This window comes from Lithobates pipiens, unplaced genomic scaffold (assembly GCF_037356315.1).
Source record: "Lithobates pipiens isolate NorthernLeopardFrog02 unplaced genomic scaffold, aLitPip1_a1.2 Scaffold_22, whole genome shotgun sequence".
Lineage (NCBI taxonomy): Eukaryota > Metazoa > Chordata > Amphibia > Anura > Ranidae > Lithobates > Lithobates pipiens.
This window is the reverse complement of record NW_027507784.1, coordinates 57046584-57064857: the sequence shown is the minus strand read 5'-3', so window position 1 is coordinate 57064857 and position 18274 is coordinate 57046584. Positions and strand designations below refer to the sequence as shown.

The 18274-nt window shown below is 42.4% G+C and overlaps 1 protein-coding gene across 8 annotated transcripts in view; it reads left to right on the top strand.

Annotated features, from left to right (window-relative positions):
- PKP4 (plakophilin 4) overlaps positions 1 to 18274 on the top strand; it is a 474949-nt gene that overhangs the window by 425544 nt on the left and 31131 nt on the right. For 6 of the 8 annotated variants that reach the window (XM_077447645.1, XM_077447649.1, XM_077447648.1 and 3 more), the window contains 5 exons: positions 7840 to 8023; positions 12378 to 12495; positions 14346 to 14540; positions 16828 to 17001; positions 18048 to 18198. In XM_077447645.1, the coding sequence (XP_077303771.1) occupies positions 7840 to 8023; positions 12378 to 12495; positions 14346 to 14540; positions 16828 to 17001; positions 18048 to 18198 (822 nt within the window). The remainder of the gene's footprint in view (positions 1 to 7839; positions 8024 to 12377; positions 12496 to 14345; positions 14541 to 16827; positions 17002 to 18047; positions 18199 to 18274) is intronic. The other 2 variants (XM_077447646.1, XM_077447644.1) reach the window with 1 other exon arrangement.

The window sequence follows — 18274 nt, the reverse complement described above, 5'->3', positions numbered from 1 at the left end:
GTTTTTCTTGCTAAAGTACTCATTAAGTGAAAAGGTATATGAACTAAAAAAAAATCTGACATGATTATTGCTCCAACTCCAGATACATTTTCAGGGACAAAACTTCAAAAGCCTTAGGACATTTCATTTTATTGGGAACTGTTGAGAGCTAAGGAGTGCAGTTTGCTACCCAGTAACCTCAGCCACATTTTCACAATATTTGCTTTGGTCACATCACAAAATGGCTGTTACCACCAGGTGTGACAGGTACAACATTTGCAGCACTGTGTTTGTTGTGTTTTTTTGGACAGAATATAAATGTGAACCCTTGTGAGAAGGCAAGCAGAAAATCTGCCACTTGAGTGACTTTTCTGGAAGATCTATAAGCTCGTTCTTTGTTCCGCAGAATGGAACAATCACCGTTTAAGTGTAAGTGGTGCTCCTGGCTGCAGGTAGGAACATTATGTCATTGTTTCACATGGTTGAAAATAATCAAAGAAGCTTTTTACAATTTGGCTGACTTGTATGCGGCACTGATTTTCACATTAGTGCCTTTGACAGTGCAGAACGAGGGGAACATTATGCTTTGTGTCACCTCCTTCAGAATCTTTCACCTTTTGGCTGGACAGAGGCATTGGCAGCATAACAGAGGATGTATTAGTGGAAAAATCTCCCATCTTGTATAAAACAAATCTAATACTTGCAAAGAAAAGTTGAAGGCTAAAACCCCTGTTTTATTTCGGTCCTTGTTGCATATTTTTTCCTCCCTTTCTGTCTGGTGAAACAGTTTATCAGCAGGGCAGGGAGGAGGGTTAAATCTCTTTAAAACAAAGTTTACACTTGTGGCAGATCCTACAACCTTAAAAACAAGGAAAAATTTCTTATAAATTACATATATGAATGTCAGGACATTGATTATTTTCTTTTTCTCTCTCTCACAATCTTTGGTTTGATGCAAGAACTATACCAATGTTTGTTTTTCACTGTATGGTCCCTAGAGTCATATGGTTTGTTTACCAGTTTATTATAATCTTGCCATCCAACTTTTTGTGATATATATGTCATCTGATCCTTTTTGCTGATACTGTTTTCTGTTTATCGCTTTAATAAACTTTTTTGAAAACAAAAAAAAAAGGAAAAATTCCCAGCTCGACTTACAAGCCAGCCTGTAACAAACCGAATTGTCCTGTCAGGTCACTTCAGAAACCGGGGTTTAGTTTGCACACATTTGCAGATATATGCGTAAGCTGCAGGGCCACTTTACAGTGCCCCTTTGTACTGCAGGCCTAACACTTTAAATTTTGAGCGTGTCCAAAGTTGGACCACATACAGTATCTCACAAAAGTGAGTACACCCCTCACATTTTTGTAAATATTTTATTATCTTTTCATGTGACAACATTGAAGAATTTACACTTTGCTACAATGTAAAGTAGTGAGTGTACAGCTTTATTACAGTGTCAATTTGCTGTCCCCTCAAAATAACTCAACACACAGCCATTAATGTCTAAAGCGCTGGCAACAAAAGTGAATACACCCCTAAGTGAAAATGTCCAAATTGGGCCAATTAGCCACCCCCCCCCCCCCCCGTTTCATTTGAGTCAGTGTTACACGGTCTCAGGTGTAAATGGGGAGCAGGTGTGTTAAATTTGTTATCGCTCTCACTCTCTCATACTGGTCACTGGAAGTTCTACATGGCACCTCATGACAAAAAACTCCCAGAGGATCTGAAAAAAAGAATTGTTGCTCTATATAAAGATGGCCTAGGCTATAAGATGGCCAAAACCCTAAAACTGAGCTGCAGCACAGTGGCCAAGACCATCCAGCTGTTTAACAGGGCAGGTTTAATTCGGAACAGGCCTCACCATGGTCGACCAAAAAAGTAGAGTGCACATGCTCAGCGTCATATCCAGAAGTTGTCTTTGGGAAATGGACATATGAGTGCTGCCAGCATTGCTGCAGAGGTTGAAGGGTGGGGGGGTCAGCCTGTCAGTGCTCAGACCATATGCTGAAATTGTATCAAATTGGTCTGCATGGCTGTCGTCCCGGAAGGAAGGCTCTTCTAAAGATGATGCACAAGTAAGTCCGCAAACGGTTTGCTGAATACATAGACTAAGGACATGGATTACTGGAACCATGCTCTGTGGTCTGATGAGACCAAGAAAGATAAACTTATTTGGTTCAGATGGTGTCAAGTGTGTGTGGTGGCAACCAGTTGATGAGCGTCATGGTCTGGGGCTGCATGAGTGCCGCCGCCACTGGGAAGCTACAGTTCATTGATGGAACCATGAATGCCAACATGTACTGTGCAATACTGAAGCAGAGCATGATCCCCTCCCTTCGGAGACTGGGCCACATGGCAGTATTTCAACATGATAGTCCCAGACACACTTCCAAGATGACCACTGACTTGCTAAAGAAGCTGAGGGTAAAGGCGATGGACTGGCCAAGCATGTCTCCAGACCTAAAACCTATTGAGCATCTGTGGGGCATCCTCAAATTCAAGGTGGAGGAGCGCAAGGTCTCTAACATCCACCAGCTCTGTGATGTCATGGAGGAGTGGAAAAGGACTTCAGTGGCAACATGTGAAGCTCTGGTAAACTCCATGCCCAAGAGGGGTAAGGCAGTGCTAGGCAATAATGGTCGCCACACAAAATATACACACTTTAGTCCTATTTGGACATTTTTAGTTAGGGATGTACTCACTTTTGTTGCCAGCAGTTTAGACATTACTGGCTGTGTGTTGAGTTATTTTGAGGGTACAAGCTGTACACTCACTACTTTTACATTGTAGCAAAGTGTAATTTCTGCAGTGTAGTCACATGAAAATATATTAAATATTTACAAAAAAGTGAGGGGTGTTCTCACTTTTGTGAGATACTGTATATGATAAAGGGCAGGTATTCCCGGAGTGAGCCCACTCCTGCTTAAAGGTATCGGCATGCACTGAACACCCTGGCAAATGGCAACAAATGTATCCAGTGTGTCCCCTCACCAATTCACCAACTGTACAAACAAATGGCAATCACCCCAACCTATAAATGGCCTTTACAGTAATGAGTATATGGTAGTGTGATGTGTGTCAAAAAACAGCAAAGAAAAATTCCCAGCTCACTTGCCAGCCAGCCTGCAACAAACTATCTGCAGTGGATTTCTTTTTAGAAGCATTTGATTGGCTTTGCGTAAGTGATATGTTGCCTCCTCACTGCTTGTTTTAACCCTGTAAAGGTTGCACCACCGCAGAGCAACTGTGCATTGTATGTGGTTGTAGGACCTTTGTGTCTCACCCCCATTCACTGAAATGGATTGCCCCGACTGCAATGCTTTGGCATATGTACAATCCCACTTTACGGCTTTCCTTCACAACTTAAAGAGGAAGTAAACCCTGATGAGTTTACTTCCTCTTTCATTCCCTGCAAAGGTAAAGCATAATGGACTACAATGCATCGCATAGTAGTCCATTATGTGTCACTTACCTGATACAGGAGCCAGCGAAGTCACTGCTGTCCCCTGTAGTCCGCCGCATCCATCTTCTCGGTGGGTCTCGCAGCTCCGCCTCTGTCATTCGGCGAAGCCGCGATGACGTCACTCCCGCGCATGCACACGGGAGCCGAGACGCGCGGCATTGCACGGCATCTTCGTTATCGAGGATGCCACGCTCAGTGCGCCCGCGCGCCGCTGTCTACGGCGCATGCACCGCGGTGCCCGTCTTCGGGTAAATATCTCCTAAACCATATAGGTTTGGGAGATATTTCTTGGACCTACAGGTAAGCCTTAATCTAGGCTTACCTGTAGGTCAAAGTGGTTTGTAAGGGTTTACAACCACTTTAAGGAGGCGATCAGGGGACAGTGAAAACCTCCCTGACCCCCTATTTTTACTGCTCCCCAACTGCAAGTGTAAAATAGCTCTAATAGAGCCGCCGATATCCATAAAAACATGTCAGAAGTGATAACCCATTGCCATGGATACAGGTGATATTTTTGGAAGGGCACATAAGTTGTTTTTAAGTTGTTAATAAAGTACTTTGCTTCTTTGCGAGAGTTTTCTAAATGGCTGGAGATCTCAGTTGTCTGATCTGATTAGCAAAATATAACTTGTCTGACAAACGCTGAGAAACAAATTCGCCAAGGACAGATCTTAAGTAAAGATTTTAATAATTTTTCTGTCAAACAGTGTGACACGTGGCAAATAAATAAGAAAGTGATATTGAGGTGACATCGAACTTAAGTTTTTAAATAGAAGACTCTGTAATTTGTACAGCATACTTGAGGGGGATATAAATTGGATTAAACTGCAATAGCTGGTTTCTAAACTAGTGGTTTTGTGTCAATATTTTTTGCTTTAGTGCTAAAAAATAGCACCTCAAAAATGCCTCATCTGCAATACCAGGGTGAAAGCCTGAATGCTTTCACACTGGGGTGCTGCCCTGGCAGGACATGTGTGTAAAAAAGAAAAAGAAAAAAAAAAAAGTCCTGCAAGCAGCTTCTTTGAGGCACTTTAAGAACGGTCCTAAAGCTCCCCTGCCCATTGAAATCAAATGGACATTGCATCGGCAGCGGCACTTTGAGGGCACTTTTATCCCTTTATTCGGCCACTAGCGGGGGTTGAAAGTGCCCCGCTAGCAGTCGAAAAGCAGTCTTTTAAAACAACAGTAAAGTGCCTCTAAAACTAGTGGTGCTTTACCGCCATCACCCCCGAGCTTGCTCTAAAGGCATCTCTTTTAAATGTAGCTTTTACAAATAATTCCCTTATTATTTAGTATTAGAGTGGACATTCAAATGAACTGTGAAATGCTAGGTTCTAATACATATGCTAAATATTTTTACCTATCAATGGATTTGTGGTTTTGGTCATCCATTCTTGAAAGGCATGCCTCTGCTAATCAGAAAAATATTTTATTACTACATTGCGGGTCAGCTGTCTGCTTTATTGGACAGAGGTGTTTGAGTGTCCAATAAAGAGGCCAGAGGTAGAGGAATGTCATAGGATGTATTGCTGGACCCGGAACAAATTGACTGTGTAGTTTATAAAAACACCAGCCTGACCCATGGAGGCATGAGCTCCATAGTAACATGCACATATATGGCAGGAACCAAGGTTTCCCAGCAGAACTTTGCCCTAAGCATCACACTGCCTCAGCCGGCTTGCCTTCTGCCCGTAGTACATCCTGGTGCCATCTCTTCCCCGGGGAAGCAATGCACGTGCCCCCAGCCATCCACATGATGTAAAAGAAAACATGATACCCCCCTCAGTCAGACCTCTCTTTGCATTTTTATAAAAAGTTCTGCAATATTTTCCTGACAATATTACAGATCTGCATTGCAGATCCCAGAACAAATGTTGCTTTTTAAATTTTTAACGTTATGGGTAGAGAAAAACAGTAATTAGCTTTTCTTTTGCAGTAAACAGAATCGTATTATAGATCTGCGTCTTCCTAATGAAATTGCTTAATTGTGTTTTTTTTTTTCTTCTTTAACATCATAAAATTGGTCTTCATGACAAGCACACTCCTTACATCTATACCATTTCCTCCTATTTTTTAAATAGGAGGAAATGGGGGGAAAAAAATATAGGGGTAGAACTTTTGGGAACCTAATCTTGAGCAGTGCTACTGTTCTTCTCTCCCTCCTCACTGGACTTGAGAGTGATGGGAGACATTAGCGCCTGTTGCGGTTAATCAAATCCAGTGACAGAGGTGCCACTGAGCAGCACTGTGTGTCTCAGTACATGCGCACAGTGAGGCTCAGGATCAAGCCCACATAAGTGCCCCCAGAGCAAGTGGCTTGCTCTGGGGGCACTCAGAAGGCAGGAGGCGCATCGGCGGTGACCACAGAAAAAGCATCTCAGGGCTGCTCTGTGCACAACTATTGCACAGACCAGGTACTTGTAACATCTTTTTTTTTTCTTTCATTTAAAACTCGTTTAACCTCTTCCCGTCTACGCTATAGCCGAATGACGGCTATAGCGCGGACCTATTTTGCCGGCGTCCATAGATGTCATCCTGTGCTTGAGCGGCCTGCAGGGCGCACTCTGTGATAGTCTGAGGCTCTGCTGATCACAGATCAGAGTAAGGGGTCAATCCCGACACCTTACCACGTGATCAGCTGTCCACCACTGACAGCTGATCATGTGATGTAAACAGAGCGGGTAATCTGCCATATTTTCTCATCATGCTGATAGCATGAGGAGAGAGAAAGAAAAGCCATTCACCAGCTCTCCACCATCTGTCCCGATCGTGGAGAGCCTCTGCATAGGCTTCTGTGCCACCTACCAGTGCCCAGTGTAACCTATCAGTGCCACCTATAAATGTCACCAATTAGTGCCTCATCACCAGTGCTGCCTATCAATACTACCTACCAGTGCCGTCTTATCAGTGTCGCCTTATCTGTGCCCATGAGTGCAGCTTCATCAGCGAATATCAACGAAGGAGAAAAATTACCCGTTGGCAAAATTTTAGGCAGTATGTATAACTTGCTATGTATGTACATGTTGGCAGCCATATTTATTACATCTGCTTTAACTCTCACAATGCAAAGTTTTGATTTAGCTGATTGAAACAAAGCTATGCACTCCTCATGTGGCTGATATCTTAAGATGTTAAGCAGGAAGCATAGAGGCCATCAAGAGTTCCCTCTTGTAAGTAATTTTAAAATGTCTACATTTAATGCAGGACCAAAAATATCAAAGGGTAATCATGTAAATCTGTGAAAGTGACAGAAAAAAAATCGCATTATGAAAGACTCACTATAGCAAAAATATTGTATGGTAACTGTATGTGGTTATTATTTGTGATGATACTATTATATTTTATATATATATTTATATTGCATCTTTTTCATTTGTCTCCACATTTACATTCAGACCAAGCTTTCCAGCAAATAATAGTTACTGGGGTTTGACAAACCATATAACTCAGTTGTGAGTGCTTAAAACCGATTTAATTCAAATGGTTTAAACCTTTATAAACACTTGCTAAAACTACATAAAATAGGTTTATTGCGGTGTTTTGTAAATGATAAACATGTCATACTTACCTGCTCTGTGAGTAAGGCTTTTGCATAGAGCGGTCCCGATCCTTCTCTCTGAGGTATCCCGGCGGCGCTCCTTGCTCCTCTTCATTGGGTGCCCCCCGTGGAGAGACACTTTCCATGGGAGCACCTGTAAGGGCACGCTCCCGAGTCCTGCTGCATTGACACAGACCGAAGCACTCGGCCCCCGCGTCACTGGATTTGATTGACAGCAGTGGGATCCAATAGCTCCTGCTGCTATCAATCTATCCAATGATGACCTGAGAGAGCAGCTGGAGCTGCTGGGTTCGTGCTCATCACCAGAACAATCGGGGTTCTGGTTAGAAAAAAGGGGGTCTCTGGGGGCAGCTACAGCGCAGAAGGTTTTTCACATTAATGCATAGAATGCATTGAATTAGTAGAATGAAAAACTTTGCAGGGCTTACAACTCCTTGAAATTACTTGTCCCACTAAGACTACCCTGTCCACAGGGTGACAATGCTGCAGAACGAACAGCGTTTTTACAGGTGAAAGTCAATGAATCTACTGGCAGGATCAACAGCTAATAAAATTACTATAGGAGAAGAGGGGTTTTGGAAAAACAAAAATTGCTGTGTTTATGCTATTAATGGACCGCTCCAGATATTATTTTATTTTTTACTTTAAACACTGCAATTTTGCTTAAAAATGTATGAGCTGAAAAATGTGATAAGTAAAGATTTAACACTGATTCCAGACCTGGGTGTTTGTTTCCTCTGTGTAGCCGACTGTTGCAGGTCTTATTCACAGTCTGGAAGTGTGCTGTGCTCTCCGTGTGTCAGTGTTTTATGGAGTCTGTGCTCTGTACTTTCAGGAGTTCTGTGGAACTTATCATCCTGCGACGCTGTAAAGATGACTATTATCCGTGATGCTCTGATTCCTCTCACAAACACTGTGATTGTTCCACATTCCGGCCTGAATAATTCTTCTTTTGACGATGATCATAAAGTGAAGTTTCAGTCGTCTGCGGTTTTACGGAACACCACTGGCTGCATGAGGTAATACATGGGTATTTCACCATCAACTCTTGACCTTCAGTCTGTGTTTATCTCATACAGTGGAATAAACAAATCTTAAATTGTTACTAAACCCAGGAACCTGCATTCAGTATGTCTGGTCTCCCACAGTACACTCAACATGGAAATGTAATTATTTTAGTTACTATAAACGTCTAAATGCATTTTCTCATCAGCAGTGTATAGCGTCTTGTGACTTCTATCAGTGTCTGGTTAAAGCTTGTAGGAGGGATTTTCATTCTCCTCTAAGTGTCCTATGGGACTGCAGGACCCCTGACTCTCTGCCTTACAGAATATAAATATATATATATATATATATATATATATATATATATATATATATATATATATATATATATATATTGCTAGCGCTCAGGACATGGAAATAATTGATCAATAAAAATAATGATGTTGATATTAACATACAAGTAGGATAAAAAGTCTGTGAATGCAAGTTTAAAACTAGTCCATAGAAAAATGACAAGGCAGTCTACAGAGATGTTATAAAATACATCTCCAAAATGAGACCAACACTGAGGGCAAAGCTTTTCATATAAGGAAATTCGGCTCTGGTAAATGAGACCAAGAAAACAAAATAAAAGCGCCTCTGAGTGCAAGTATTAAGTGAAACAGCATGTAATCCAAGACTTACATGGAGGTAAGGTCTCTCTGGATCAGTCCACAGTGTCACGGAGTATGCTAAACAGTCAGTCTTCAGCTGGGATGACATCGATCACCTGCAGGGAAGCCGGCTGGTCGTCTCACTCGCTGGAGTGGATGGAAGTGTTCCACTCTGAAGGGATGCCTGCTGGCGTGTGATGTCATTGGAGTATAGGGGGGAGAACACAACGCGTTTCAGAGCATGCAAGAGACTCACAGTGAGCATTCGCGCTCCTTTAAGTGTCTGCCTGAAAAGCGCTGATTGGCCTTGTGCCGATCACATGCATCCTCCCAAAATAAAAACTTTCTAGCAATACACACCAAACTAAGCATGTGCAGAGTGCCTCCAAGGCACTATACTATCAAGAGATGAATTGGTGACTGTGGAAGAAGGGGAGGATCAGAGAAGACAGGATCAAACAGCCTTGTTGCACAATGCAGGGTATTAACTCCTTAGGTTCCACAGTGAGTATAACAAGAATGCCTTAGTGCATATACAGACTGAATTTTACTTTTGTGGGTTTAGTAATACTTTCAGAAAAGGCTACAGTTGCCAATATTAATGTACTCTTTCTGAATTTTTGGGGGTTTTGTGTAGAACAGGGAACAGTTAGAACCTCTGCTACTACCTTAGGACTTGCTTACATTTGCAGTAGCTCATGCCACTCATCTGTAACGGTGCATCACTTTATAGAGGGTGGCTGGGAGGTGATATGTTGCCACCTAAGTGCCTGATTTAAGCCCACACCTCCGTGCTGCAACCTTTTTCATTGCACGGGCTCGCAAGGCGGTTGCGGCACGGCCTCATTCAGTTCAGTTTTGCCACTAAACAAACTATTGCAGTAACAGCATGTGTAGAACCCTACAGGGTGGGCATTTGAGGGGTGGTAAAATCATCCTATCCCCGCGGCCCTCTGCAGCTATATGAATGAGGCCCTAGGGCAGCCCATAGATAATTGAAGGTGATTGGCTGAATACTTCTGCTAATTTATTGTATTCCGAGAGTGGGGAGACTTTTCCCACCATCAGAATACTCTGGTCAGCGCTGCCAGCTCTACCCTTTGGTGCTGATCGAGCAGAAATTTTCCAACAGGGCGGTTGTACAGAAGTCAGTTCGTAAATCCACTTGTGTATTTGTCTGGTCCCTGCTAAACCAGCCACATTTCAATCCTTGTGTTGGCTACACAAGGATCGAAATGTACAAATCATGCATATTCCATTAAAAATAATGGGACATATGTTCATGTGTATCTGGATGCAGGTAAAGCAAATAAGTGGCTAAGCAGTTGGCACTTCTGTCTGGCAGCACTAGGGTCATTGGTTCAAATCCCAACCATGACACTACCTGCCTGGAATTTGCATGCTCTTCCTGTGCCTGTGTGGGTTACCTCCGGCTACTCCGGTTTCCTCCCACACTTTAAAGACCTGCTGGTAGGTTAATTGCCACCTATTTAAATTGGCCCTAGTATGTGTATGTATGAATGAGAGTTAGGGACCTCCTTGAGGGCAGGGACTGATGTGAATGTATAATAAATATGTAAAGCGCTGCGTAAATTGACTGCGCTATACAAGTACCTGTAATAAATAAAGCATATCCCACAGAAAGTGAACAAAAACTACCTTGAAAGACACAGTATATACAGTGGTGTGAAAAAGTGTTTGCCCCCTTCCTCATTTCCTGTTCCTTTGCATGTTTGTCACACTTAAGTGTTTCGGAACATCAAACCAATTTAAACAATAGTCAAGGACAACACAAGTAAACACAAAATGCAATTTGTAAATGAAGGTGTTAATTATTAAAGGTGAAAAAAAATCCAAACCATCATGGCCCTGTGTGAAAAAGTGATTGCCCCCTAAACCTAATAACTGGTTGGGCCACCCTTAGCAGCAACAACTGCAACCAAGCGTTTGCGATAACGTGCAATGAGGCTTTTACAGAGTCCTGGAGGAATTTTGGCCCACTCATCTTTGCAGAATTGTCCTAATTCAGTTACATTAGAGGGTTTTCGAGCATGAACAACCTTTTTATAGTCATACCACAACATCTCAATAGGATTCAGGTCAGGACTTTGGCTAGGCCACTCCAAAGTCTTCATTTTGTTTTTCTTCAGCCATTCGATGGTGGACTTGCTGGTGTGTTTAGGATCATTGTCCTGCTGCAGAACCCAAGTTAGTTTCAGCTTGAGTACACGAACAGATGGTCGGACATTCTCCTTCTGGATCTCTTGGTAGACAGCAGAATTCATAGTTCCTTTTTATCATGGCAAGTCTTCCAGGTCCTCAAGCAGCAAAACAGCCCCAGACCATCACACTACCACCACCATATTTTACTGTTGGTATAATGTTCTTTTTATGAAATGCAGTGTTCCTTCTACGCCAGATATACTTGGACACACACCTTCCAAAGAGTTCCACTTTTGTCTCATCGGTCCACAGAATGTTGTCCCAAAAGTCTTGGGGATCATCAAGATGTGTTGTGGAGAAATTGAGACGAGCTTTGATGTTCTTTTTGCTCAGCAGTGGTTTTCTCCTTGGAACTCTGCCATGCAGGCCATTTTTGCCCAGTCTCTTCCTGATGGTGGAGGCATGAACGCTGACCTTAACTGAGGCAAGTGAGGCCTGCAGTTCCTTGGACGTTGTTGTGGGGTCTTTTGTGACCTCTTGGATGAGTCGTCGCTGCGCTCTTGGGGTAATTTTGGGCGGCCGGCCACTCCTGGGAAGGTTCACCACTGTTCCATGTCTTCGCCATTTGTGGATAATGGCTCTCACTGTGGTTCGCTGGATTCCCAAAGCTTTGGAAATGGCTTTATAACCCTTTCCAGACTGATAGATCTCAATTACTTTCTTTCTCAATTGTTCCTGAATTTCTTTGGGTCTCGGCATGATGTGTAGCTTTTAAGGATCTTCTGGTGGACCTTACTGTGTCAAGCAGCTCCTATTTAAGTGATGCCTTGATTGTGAACAGGTGTGGCAATAATCAGGCCTGGGTGTGGCTAGAGAAATTGAACTCAGGTGTGGACAACCACAGTTATAGTATGTTTTAACAAGGGGGGCAATCACTTTTTCACACAGGGCCATGATGGTTTGGATTTTTTTTCACTTTTAATAATAAACACCTTCATTTACAAATTGCATTTTGTGTTTACTTGTGTTGTCCTTGACTATTGTTTAAATTGGTTTGATGTTCCGAAACACTTAAGTGTGACAAACATGCAAAGGAACAGGAAATGAGGAAGGGGGCAAACACTTTTTCACACCACTGTACATGCCTTTTGACAGAAAATAGTTGAGCTCCTGAAAATGTTTAGCGATCAGTGAAAACAGGCAGAGTATTTATGTGACAGGTTTACTTTATGATGGTATTATATATTTGAGCAAGACCGTGTTTTTCTCTTACAGACTTGTAAATGTGAAGTATAGATTTTAGAGAAATTGCAGATTATGCTTACTGACCCTTTAACTGTTGTCTTTGATGTAGAGGCTCATTTACATGTACTTCTTGTTCATCACTAGTCATGTGTAACTGTGCTATGACATGTGACACTATTGCACTTAGACGTTGCCATCTTCTGCAAGAAATCTTACACCTGCTTCTTTAGGTTGTATGTGACCCTTTGTCAGAAGGGGTCTTTTATAGGCAGAATTGATTTTCTGTGTTATGCCTTTATTCCTTTAGAAATCTGAGTTCAGCGGGAGAAGAGGCTCGCAAGCAGATGAGATATTGTGAAGGGCTGGTAGACTCCCTCCTCTTTGTGATTCAGACCTGCGTGAACACATCAGATTTTGACAGCAAGGTATCTATTTTATTTATTTCAGTAGTAATAACACATTTTACATAGCATCATTTACTATGCATTTAAGCATAGTAAATGCATTTATGCATTTTTTTTTTTTTGCTGCTCTTAAATCCCTAGTCATAGGCAATTTCCTCCAGCTTGTTTGCGAGGTTAGTTGTTTCAGGAGTTTGTTTTTCTGCTTTGTATACTTCGATTCAAATTCCCTGGAGACAAAAGGGTAAAATACTAATTCCAGCTGTTTTCCTCCATAAATTCTAATCAATGAGATCATTATGGCAGGTCATATGGTCCCACAGGTGTCTGCACTGCAAGTGGTACCCAGTGCTTATATAGGTCATTGGTCTTAAAGCTGAACTACAGGCATGCAACTAAATATACACATATGCAATTTGTGTATAGGAACTTTTTTTTACCTGACAAAGAATTGTAACTTTTTGTAAAGCCAGTCTTGAGTTTAAAGTGAATCCTTACTCCTAAAACAATATTTTCCCCATTGCAACCCTGCCCCCTCTGCTTTTTAAAAAAAATCTGTTATTTTTTTATGCTCTGGCCAGTACCCTACCTAGGCAAGAATGACCTGACCCTGCTCCTGCAGATCCTGGGATATCCCTGTCACATATCTCAAGAGGCTGTAGAAGCAGGGACCTAGTGGCTGGAGAGTGGACCTGTTGGAGGAGGGTATCTGGGTCAGGTTGAAAGAACCTGGAAGAGACCGCCTGCTGCTGATAACCTGGAAAAGGGAGATGGCAATGCGGTTCCCTTATGTGTGGCAGCAGAGGGGCAGATTACCGGCGGACGATGCTGGATTTACTGGGCAGGTATGTGAAGTTCTTCAAGGGACGATTCACACCATACCCACACATGAATTACACAGGAATGCACTGTGCATTCCTGTGCGATTCACATGCAGTTGTGTGCAGTGCGATTTAAGCATATTTGCACCGCACTGTTTGCCCTTTTTAAAACACACTAGAACCAGATCACATGGTCCAAAAGTACAATGTAAGCCAATGCTGGCAGGTGCTGTCTAACATGCGCCATTTGCGACCTACGCTTGGGGTGTCCTTAACGTTTTATTGACACCTATTGATCGCAAATGGAGTGCGTTTTGCGTCTGAACCGGCCCTAACTTAGCCAGGTTTCCTCACTTTTCTCTACTGTATATCTTTGTCACTTCTGACTCTTTTTTTTTTTTTTTTTTTTTTTTTCTCTCTAAAAGTAAGTCCACAGGCCAGCTCTGTGTGAAAACAATACAATTTTATGAATTATCCTGTAATTGGCATTCAGTGGCAACAGGTTAGCCAAGATGTTGATTTCAGTCTGGCATAGTTAGATGCTCGAGGGAGAATCCACAAATGTGTGCTTTAAGCGAGAACACGGAAATATGAAATTTCCAAGCTTGTAAAGTCACAATAAAAATTATTCTTGGGAAACTTTAAAATACACAAAGGTGTATTCATTAAAAATGCAATTGTTTAGCAACCAAGCTCCTGAGGTTTCTTCAATCCTAATGAATAGTCTCTGCCAGAGAAGTAGAAATGTATGTGCAGTGGGCGACAAAGTATACATCCAGTATTATGCATGGCCCGGATAATTGCCCACATTCTCATGAGCCTGAATGACAGTCAGGGTTTCTTTATAGTCTGGCTTTTGGAATATATTCATTAAATTCTGTAATTGTTCTGAGAGTCATTAGGATTAGGGCAGACTGTCTAAAAAGCACGTAATATCTTCCTTTGTAACATGGCAGTAAGCCTTTCTGCGATAGAACGAATAATCTAGCGTTCCTCACAGCCATATGGAGTGTCTGAAAATGTCCGATCCTGATCCTGTCCCCTCTTTTCCAGACAGTGGAGAACTGTGTCTGTACGCTAAGAAACTTATCTTACCGCCTAGAATTGGAAGTGCCTCAAGCTCGCTTGCTGGGAATTAATGAAATAGAGGACTTCTGCAAGGAATCCCCCAGCAAGGACTCTGACTCGAGCTGTTGGGGTAAAAAAAAGAAAAAGAAGAAAAGGCCGCAGCAAGAAGAGCTGGTGAGTGTAAGTAGGGGGTTGTGGAAAAGAATAAACAGATGGCAGCTATGATGCTTCAGCTGCTTTATCCTGTTACTGGTTTTGGTTGGGCCCTATAATGTTCCTGAGCAACTGTAGTAGTGATTTTATAATGTCTTTAACGTGCCCTAAGCATCAATGCTACAGAATATCCAAAAGATGACAGAACTTGTAGGGAACTCTGCCAATGAGCATGGGGATCTGCATTAAGCAACAGTTCTCCCAAGATTGCCCTCTTGTGGTAAATGGCTTCAGCACTGTAAGGCCCCATTCACACCTGAGCATTTTGTAGCTTGAAGCCTGAAGCAACAAAATGCTGGAGGGGTAAAAAAATCTATTCTCTATGGAGATGGTTCACATCTCCACTCCAAAACGACTGAAGCTCAAACAAGTTCTGGATCTTCTTTTTAGGCAGATTAAAGGCGTTTTTCTTCTTTTTACATTGATGACCATTTGACCTGTACAAAATTGTGGTAAAAAATGTGCGACTTTCTGGCTGAAAACAAAACGCTCAGGTGTGAATGGTAGCCTTACAGCGGGCTGTTCAGACACCAGAAGGCTGCAGCCTCCTCTGTCATACACTCCCGTCCTGGAGAGACCGATTTATTTATTTCACTTTTTTTTTGTACTAGCTGCAGGGACAAAACCTGATAAAGGATTTAAACTAGTGTTGCGCTTATCCTTTGAGTCAGTTATTCAAAGCTCAAAGTGCTTTTTTGGCATTGGTGACAATTTTACCTGAAGATAACCTGTCGTTATATTATAAATGTTAATAACTGTAGCTTAAAGTGGTATTAGCCTTAGTTCACACTGATGTGGTGTGGAAAACAGTGACTCCTGTGCGTTTCCCACATAGCATACTCACTGTTTTCATGCAATCTGCTGCGGGTGTCAATAATAAGTTAAAGATGTCGCAATACGCAGTGCACCCATGCAATCGTGTTCCAGTGCAAATAAAAAAAAAAAAATCTGTGTACACCTTTTTCATGCGGTTCCAATTCAATTTGAGCCATTCAAAATGAATAGGCTCGAATCGCTCTGCACAAAATCACATGTGATTTGCACAGGAATAGCATGTGATGTGCAGTATGAACCTAGGGTAAAACCCAAAAACAAAAATTTTATATATTGCAGCTTATCAAGCCTTAGTTGTGGCAGCTGCATTCCTTCCCTTTTTTTATTTTTTTTTATTTTTTTAACGCACTTCCTGCCTTGGGGTGTCTGCATTTTGAATGAAGTAGTAAAGCATACATCTTTGAACAGCAGCATTATTGGTCTGAGTAGGGTAGTGTTAAGACTACCAGATTTAGATGGACTAATATCAGTGGCGGCCCATCAATAAGGGGGCACAATACCCCCCACCCCCCGAAAGCTAGTGATCAAAAAAAAAAAATATTTTTTTTTTAAAACATGTTTCGTTTTAAGCATGATGTTTCTGCAATGTGATTGCAGCTGGGAAGCTTGATTGGCTTCCTTAAGAGTTTCCTCGGGGCGCAGAGCTGTGAGCCGAACACCACTGTACAATTATTCTTTGTGTGGTGGTTTGATTGGCGGAGCCATGGAGGACGTAGGGCAGTCGCTTCACTTCTGATTTCGCTGGTCGACTTGTCCTGGTCCCATGGTGGTGGAACACAAGGATTTGGACTCTGAGTCAGCCAGCCATCAGAAATTCCTGTACACCTCCCAGCCTGCTGCTGCTACTGAACTCAGAGAACACACGGATTGGACAGTGAGGCGATTGCTGCCCGGCCTGCATACAGGTAGGTGGCCATCAAGTGCTCTATCCAGGGCCACTGATAAGGGGGGCATCACAGCGGCATCGGTTCATCCAAAGGGCCGGGAAGACTGTAGCTAGAGGGGCTATTTTTTTTTCTATTTCGGCTCGTATACGGATTTACCCTGGCCGCATTTGCGGTAGTAAGATCAAAGTCCTGGCTCTCTCAGTCCATGTGCTGCTGGCGGTGGAGTGACTCGGCTCATACACTGTCTGCCTCCTTCAGCAAATAAGTACTGAGGGAGTGAGCAGCAGCAGAATGGTGATAATGCCAGGTCCAGTTTAATATGCATCCAGTACTATGATCCTAGGTTTCAGGCCAATGTCATAGCAAATCGGAGCAGTGGAAGTGTATCTGGAGTTGCAGACTTATAGTGTACATAAAATGTGGTAGGTTATTTAATACTTTACATACTGTGTACAGCATTTAAAGACGCTGGAGATTTTAAAAAGATATTTGACCACTTTTTGGATCGTGATTAATATTATTTTTTTCTGCAGTGGGATGGTGTAGGCCCCATTCCTGGACTGTCTGAGTCGCCAAAAGGTGTTGAAATGCTCTGGCACCCCTCTGTAGTAAAGCCATATCTAACTCTTCTGGCCGAAAGCTCGAACCCAGCCACTTTAGAAGGTTCCGCTGGGTCTCTTCAGAATCTTTCTGCTGGGAATTGGAAGGTAATACATCACTTGCATATTAATCAGTCTAAAGTTGGGTCAGATGGAGGTGTATTCTGGTTGGTTGCTGTGGGCAGTAGCATTTTGTTCCGTATCAGGGTATAATTATTTTTCATGTTGAGGAACTACAACATCCTGAATTTTACACCAGCTAGTTCTTGATAGATTTACCCATACCTGCCCTTAATTGCATAGTGCTTGCACTTTTATTTTTATTTTTGTAAAGGAGAAGTACAGACAAAGCTCATTTGGCTGTACTTCTGTGGATCACAGAAGTGCAGTTTGTTTTGCACTCCTGTGACCCGTTTTCAGCAGACAGCAGCTGATGTCGCAGAGCCAGTCCAGGCTTGGGAAAGATCGCGACCATTTGGGCGAGAGCCGCCCACATGCCTGGACCGGCACCCGGCTCAGTCTCTTAGCGGGGCAGAGCAGACGGCTGCTGACTGACACCTTCCACTTCACAATTATGTGCCACTTTGTCTATCACATGAAATCCCAATAAAATACATTTACATTTTTGGTTGTAACATGACAAAATGTGGAAAATTTCAAGAAGTGTGAATACTTTGTCAAGGCATTGTATGCAGGGAGAAGAGGTCTTTTCATTACATGAGAGTAAACAAATAATGCATAGTTAGTATTTTGCTTAATTGGCTACAGCTGCAAACCCGATTTGCCCTTGCAAAGTTTGGGTAATGGACACAGCATCCTACTATAGGAATATATTGCAGGTTTTATAATTCACTTAAAAAATATGTTTCCCAGTTTTTACCCCTTTTTTCTTTATTACATTAATTTCATTCAAACAGGTTCTAAATCTAGGTAGGTTTTTAAATGACAACTTAAAGTGAATGCAGTACAGAGAAACCTAGTCAAGAAGGGGTTAATGTTCTCATATTTAATAATGTGTTTATCTGGATCAGGCCTCTGGATATTACCTTCAGGTACTAGCGGTAAGGAATATTGGATAGCGGAGTAGAGTTGACTGGTGAAGTATATCCTGCCGGCACTGTAAATAATCTGTCGCCTTCTTGGTGTCTCTGCAGTTTGCAGCATATATCAGAGCGGCTGTCAGGAAGGAAAAAGGACTGCCCATACTGGTAGAGCTGCTGAGGATGGATAACGACAGAGTGGTGTCTTCTGTGGCCACGGCATTGAGAAATATGGCATTAGACGTCCGCAACAAAGAACTAATTGGTACGTTGTGAAGGTGCATAGATAGATGGCTGTATTGATTGCTTAGGTTTGTGCACTTGATTTTACAAGATGATAA